This window comes from Onychostruthus taczanowskii, unplaced genomic scaffold (assembly GCF_017590055.1).
Source record: "Onychostruthus taczanowskii isolate IOZ18803 unplaced genomic scaffold, ASM1759005v1 scaffold206, whole genome shotgun sequence".
Classification (NCBI taxonomy): Eukaryota; Metazoa; Chordata; class Aves; order Passeriformes; family Passeridae; genus Onychostruthus; species Onychostruthus taczanowskii.
The window spans coordinates 59209-65581 of record NW_024499307.1 but is presented as its reverse complement, the minus strand read 5'-3'; the positions used below and the strand labels follow the sequence as shown (position 1 = coordinate 65581).

At 58.9% G+C, this 6373-nt stretch overlaps 1 protein-coding gene across 1 annotated transcript; it reads left to right on the top strand.

Annotated features, from left to right (window-relative positions):
- The first annotated feature begins 3536 nt into the window (after positions 1-3536).
- On the top strand, positions 3537-5741 carry TMEM106C (transmembrane protein 106C). Its single transcript, XM_041403912.1, has 7 exons — positions 3537-3910; positions 4007-4070; positions 4415-4574; positions 4655-4795; positions 4940-4989; positions 5238-5291; positions 5630-5741. The coding sequence occupies exons 1-7, from the start codon at positions 3718-3720 to the stop codon at positions 5739-5741; spliced, it is 774 nt and encodes a 257-aa protein (XP_041259846.1). The 5' UTR covers positions 3537-3717.
- The last annotated feature ends 632 nt before the right edge of the window (positions 5742-6373 follow it).

Below are 6373 nucleotides of genomic sequence, written 5' to 3'. Positions count from 1 at the left end.
CGGTGAGCTCGGGCAGCCGATCCAGCTCCCGGTGAGTGCCCGGTGCTGTACCGGGACAGAACAAACGGCACCGGTAGCAGAGTGCCACCCCCAGCGCTCCGGGCTCTTTGCAGGCTCCAGCTGCTCCCGCTGTCCCCACAGAGACCCCGAGGGTGACCCGAGCCTGGGGACCCGCCTGGGTTTGGCTGCTCCTGAAGAATCGGAGAGTATTTGGGACAGAGCAAGAACCGACCTTGATTTTTGGACCATCCAAAATCTCTCTTATCGGTGACTTGGAATGTGGGATTTTGGACAGAGTCAGCTCAGCCCAACCCAAAGGCGTTCCATTGCCTGCGCACGCTGCACCCCCAGTCTAAAAAATCGGGATATTCGGCAATTTTCCCCTTCCCATCCTCAAATCCCCACCCGGCTTGCAGCCACCTGCAGCACCGAATAAAGCAGCGAGAGGAGCTCCCAGAGAAGCCCTGCTGCTGCTCCCAGGGTTTATCGGGTGTCCCCTAAACCCAAAATCCGGGAGCAAACGAGCCCCCGGCACAGCAGAGCCCCCGCAGCCGCGGGCACCGGGTTCAGCCACCACGGTTTGCGTGGGGAAAACGCTTCGAAATCGCCTTTAAATTGATTTAATGAGGCCGAGGAGGGGAAAACAACGTCTGGGAAGAAATGAGAGCTCATCAGAAGCAATTTTGTGGCGCGGGAGGATTTCGGGAGGGTGGGAGTGGTGGAAGCTGCTCATCCCCATCCTGGTGCTTTTGGGATCGCAGCTCTTTCCATGCCAAAAAAATGTCCCAAAATCTCCCAAGGCTTTTCCCCACTGACACGGCCACGCACCAGACCGGCGGGACGCATTTTCCATACAAATTTTTGCCTTTTTCCCACCGGGACTTTGTGCCCCCCCAGCTCTGGGGAAACTTTGTGGCCGAAGAGGGTTTGAATTCCCTCCCTCTCTCCTGATTCCCTGCTGCTTTCCTGCCCTCAACCCACCCGGCACGAGGGGTTTGGGGCCAAATCCCGGCTCTGCTCCGCATCCCCGGGACAGCCGGCACGGGCAGGATTCCGGACGGTTTCATTCCTGCACGGAATTTCATTCCTGCCTGGAAATTCCAGGCGCTGTGAGCGGTTTCTGTGCTGCTCCAGCCTGGAAAAAGGGGTCGGCGGGGCTGGGAGAGGAGGAGGAGGAGGAGGAGGATGGCCCGGGGATGCGGAGTGGCAGAAACTGTGATCCCCAGATCTTCATGGAATGGTTTGGGCTTGGAAGAGACCTTAAGGATCGTCATTGCCACCGCCGGAATTGTCCCTGCACGGGGCTTGGAGCCACCTGGGAGGGACAAACGGGGCAGGATGAGCTCCAAGGTCCCTCCCCAAAAATCCTGCGGTTCCACGATCCCATTCCAGGGCTCAGAAATCCCCGAGGGACGCACGGAAAAGCGGGGAAAGCCCCAATCCGACATTTCCCTGTCCTTGGAGCAGCGCTCCCTCATCCTGGAGGATGGGTCCGGACTCGGCCCATCCCGGGAGAGCGGAGATTTCCCGGGAAGCGCTTCCACAATCCCGCCTGCTGGCTGGAAAAGGGCCTTTCCCCCCTTCCGTCTGTTCCCGCTGGGTTTGGGGGCAGAAAACACTCGGTAAAAATCCCGGGATCCAACCCAGGACGCGACAGGAGCCGAGGGGAGGCTGCGGGGGGAATTTTGGGTTCTTTCCCTGCTCTGGGAATTCTCTGCGGGGTCGAGCTCATCCCGCAGCGCATCCCGAGGGGCTGGCAGGGATTTCTCCTTTCCCAATCCCTCTCCCTTCTCCTTTTCCAGCCCTTTATGCCACAGCCCCCGGGAGGGCGGCAGGAAGGAAGGAGAGACGCGAATTCTCCCACCGCCTGAAATTTCGCTCCTGGGAAGGAGAGGAGAAATGATCCATAAAATTTCCATGGGATAAGTCTTCCGCGGCCGGGCAGGCGCTGCCTCTGGAGCTCGCAAAATATTTTAACTTTGCCTTGAATTTTATTTCGATAGTTTGGGTGACTGGGAGAGGGAGGGATTTCGTTTTCCATCGGTTTTCTCTCTCGTGTGGTGGGGAAAAGTCCCACGGGAGGGAATTTATTGAAGGCAAACGGACCCGGGAGCTGTCGGGGCTGGGGGGAGGTGGGAGGGAACGGCGTGGGGGCATTTCCCCCAGAAGCTGAGGGGTGCTGGAGGTGGTGCTGGGCTGGACCGGGACAGGGGGTTCGGACCGCTCGGGACAGGGGGGTCAGACCGCTCGGGACGGCTCCCTACCGGGAAAGCGTGCTCGGACCGCTCCGTACCGGGACAGAAGGGTCTGACTGCTCGGGACCGATCCGCACCGGGACAGGCGGGCCGGACCGCTCCGTACCGGGACAGGGGGCCCGGACCGCTCCGTACCGGGACAGGCGGGCCCGGACCGCTCGGGACCGCTCCGTACCGGGACAGGGGGGCTCGGACCGCTCGGGACCGATCCGTACCGGGACAGGCGGGCCGGACCGCTCTGTACCGGGACAGAGGGGTCTGACTGCTCGGGACGGCTCCGTACCGGGACAGGCGGGCCCGGACCGCTCAGAACCGATCCGTACCGGGACAGGGGGCCCGGACCGCTCGGGACCGCTCCGTACCGGTGTGGGGCCGCTCCGTGCAGGGAGCAGGGCTGTCCCACTGGTGCGGCTCGAGTCTGTACTGGTGTGACGGGGCTCATACTGGGACAGGGACCCCGGACTGGGGCTCGTGAGCTCCGTTCTGGTCCCAGACACACCCGCATTCATCCCCGCGCATGCGCGCTCCGGACCGGACGCCCCCGCTGCGCGCACGCGCGATTTACGTCACGCCACGCCCTGCCACGCCCTGCCACGCCCAACCGGAACAATGCGTTGCTTCTGCGCGTGCGCGATTCTGACCACGCCTATCGCATGCAAATGAAGGGTGTGGCCACTGCCCCACCCGATAATTGGCGCGTGCTCTTTGGGTGTCACGACGGGGCGTGGCTCGCTGAACCCCGCCCTCCCTTGTGACGTAGTCCCCATCAGATGGGCGTGGTTTGAGTAACCCCGCCCACCCGTATTATGAGGAATGGGCGGGGTCAGGGAGAACCCAGTTGCCATAGCGACGGCGGCTGCGCGCGGGAAGGGGGGCGGGGCTGCGGCCGCGGCGGGAGAGGGGCGCCCCCTGGCGGAGAGCGCTGAGGGAAGGGGTCTGTGAGGGGGCGCGTCTGGACAGGGGGGATCTCTGAGGGGGGGGCTCCGTCTCTCAGGGTGGGGGTCTGTGAAGGGGAAGTTCCTGAGGGAGGGCGTCTCTGAGAGAGGGGGTCTTCAAAGGGCAGTTCTTGAGGGAGGGGGACTTTGAGCATGAGGGAGTCTCTGAGGTGGGGACCATGGCGGGGCCTGTTCCTCTCGTGGGGTCTCGGGGGCTCTGGGGTGTTCCTGAGGGGACGCGGACGAGCCAGGGGCTGTGTCTTGGGGTGGGGGCTGCCTGAGGAGACGCTGCTCTCGGTGGAGGAGGGGGAGCCCTGGGGTGCGCTGGGTTTTGGGCGGCTGGAAATGGAGCCCATCAAGGTGTCCCTTTCTCCAAGGAAGCCCCTTGTAGGCGGGGACACTGTGGTGGCTTTGGGACCCATGAGCGGGGCACTGTAGCTTAGAAATGCCTTAAACCCCCTCTAAGAGCCCAGAGCTGCTGCTGCGGCCTCTCCCCGGTGACGCAGCTGTCCCCATCGGCCGCCGCCATGCGCTCCGTGCGTTCCCTGCCTGCCTTCAGCGCCGCCCCGAGCCGCAGGAAGAGCGAGGATGAGGAGGATGAGGATGAGTTGGTCAGCCAGGAGCCCGTGCAGGACGTGGCCAAGATCCCCTACATGGAATTCACGGGCCAGGACAGCGTCACCTGTCCCACCTGCCAAGGCACCGGCTGCATCCCCACAGGTGGCTGCTCCTGTGGGACGTGAGCACCCTAAAACCCAGCTCTAAACGGCAAAAAAAAGTCACTTTTTAATGTGTTATTCCCATTTTGCTTCCCAGAGCAGGTGAACGAGTTGGTGGCTCTGATCCCCTACAGTGACCAACGGCTTCGTCCTCAGAGAACGTAAGGGAGGAGTTCTGTTATTGCTTTAGGGGTTGTTTTCACCCAAAAAATTAGGATTTAAAGTGTGATTTTAAATATTTCTACCATGGGCACCACAATCCCACTCCCACCTTCCATCCCCTCACTGGAGCTTGGGAGCAACTGCAAAAAGACCAAAAATGCTGCTTTGGTTGCTCGATAGCCAGCCCCAAGTGTGCAAAGGGAGGATTTTGAGCCATTTTGACATTAAAAATGTGACAGCAGCTCTTGGGTGCCTCTTCCAAGGAACCCAAACGGGGTGGGGTTTTTTAGGATCTGAATCTTGCAGAAGAGGTGAAGAATTTAATTTTTTTGGTTTTCCCCAGGAAACTCTATGTGCTGCTCTCAGTGCTGCTGTGCCTGCTGCTGTCTGGCCTGGGGGTTTTCTTCCTGTTCCCCCACTCTGTGCTGGTGAACGATGACGGCATCAAAGTGGTCCAGGTGTGGTTTGACAGGAAAAACTCCGCTGTCCTCCTGGCCATCACGGTAAAGTTTCCATGGATTCGGGAAAACAAATCACCAGGGGAACCAGCCAGCGAGCTCAGGGTTGTTTTTGTCCCCTTCAGGCCACCCTGAGGATCAGGAATTCCAACTTCTACTCGGTGTCAGTGAGCAGCCTGAGCAGCCAGGTGCAGTACATGAACACCGTGGTGGGCAGCCAGCAGCTCACCAATGTCTCCAGCATCCAGCCCCTGCGGGACAAACTGGTACTGACTGGGACTTCTGTGAGCTGATCCTCGTGATTTCGGTGCCCCGGGGCCACAGCTGCTTTTGCTCTGTCCATGCCCCCAGGAATGGGGTTGAAGGGTGATGGAGCTGCACTGAAATCTGATTTTTCCGCTCTGTTGCAGGTGAATTTCACCGTGAAGGCAGAGCTGGGTGGATCCCTGTCCTATGTGTAGTAAGGATTTACTGCTCCTTGGAGATACCTGGGGAGGGAGAGGGGTGGAGCTGCTTTGATTGAAATTTGGGAAATTAATCTGGAAATCACTCACTTTTCCTGCTCAATTCCTTTGCCAGGAATATTCTCAAGGTGCTGCGAGATGATTTTGTTAGCACCAAAGTGAAAAATACCAGCAGGAGCTGCCAAAAAAACCCAAAATTCCTCAAGTTTCTCACTTGCTGACCAATCTCCTTGATCTTTTGCAGTTTTTTCTGCACTTTGCCCAAGGTGAAGGTCCACAACATCGTGATCCTCATGAGGTGGGTGCCCCTCCTGCTCTGGGTTCTTGGAGCTCTCTTCCCACCTTAAAGATTGTGTTCTGTGGTTCCTGGATCCCAAGGGAATTCCAGCCACGGATTTTGGCTCCAAGGAGAAAATCCTGCTTGGAAAAATCCAAATTCCCCCCAAATCCACCTCGGGGTCAGGTTTTAATCCGGCCCAAGGGGGTAAATATGGAGTGTAGCACACAGCTCCCTGCAGAGGCTGCAGTTCCCACCTTTCCACCAAAACCCGCAGGAATCTGGGTGGTTTTTTTTTGAGGAAAAGAGGAGTGGTGTGATGAATACCAACCTGCTGGCGTGTGCCTTTGCCCTGCCAGGACCTCGGTGAAGCTCTCCTACATCGGCCACAGCGCCCAGAGCGCCCTGGAGACCTTCCACTACCTGGACTGCAGCTCCAACTCCTCGGCCCCGGCGCGGGGCCCACCCTGAGGGCAGCGGCGGCACGGGGACCGTGAGTGGCTCTGCGGGGACGGGCCCGCCGGGGGTGCTCCTTCCCTTCCTTTCCCGAGGAATCCGGAACTTTCCCTGCTGAATTAAGGGCTGAAGTGCCAGAGATTTTCGGTGGTTTGCACCTGTTCTGGAAGCTTGGCACCGTCAGGGTGTTTTGGGGTAAATGGATTTGGTTTTTGAGAGTAGATGAATTTTTTTTTTTTTCTCAGTGGAAATGAGTTTATTTTCCTGCTCAAAGGTGGCAGCACCTCAGGACCCCAAAAAAGGGACAGTTCCCACCCAGAATGAGCCTCTGTTACACCTGGAAGGAGGCAAAGGAACCCAAACCTTTGGAATAAACTTCTCCCTCATTTTTCCCCTGCGGCTCTGACCCCTTTGGCATCCAGAGGCTCTTCCCTGGGGTTTGAAATCCGGGAATTTGCTGCTTTTTGTGCTCCACTTCCCACAGCAGCAGGGATTGGAGGGGGTTCTGTGGGAGGCTGGGATTCCAAGGCCTCCCTGCCAGGAGCTGGACATTCCTGCCAGGCGCTATCCCGAGCAAAATCCAGCTGCCAGCTCGGCCCCCGCAGCCCTTTGGCATTTTGCCCCTTTTTGGGAGTTTTTTTCTGGAA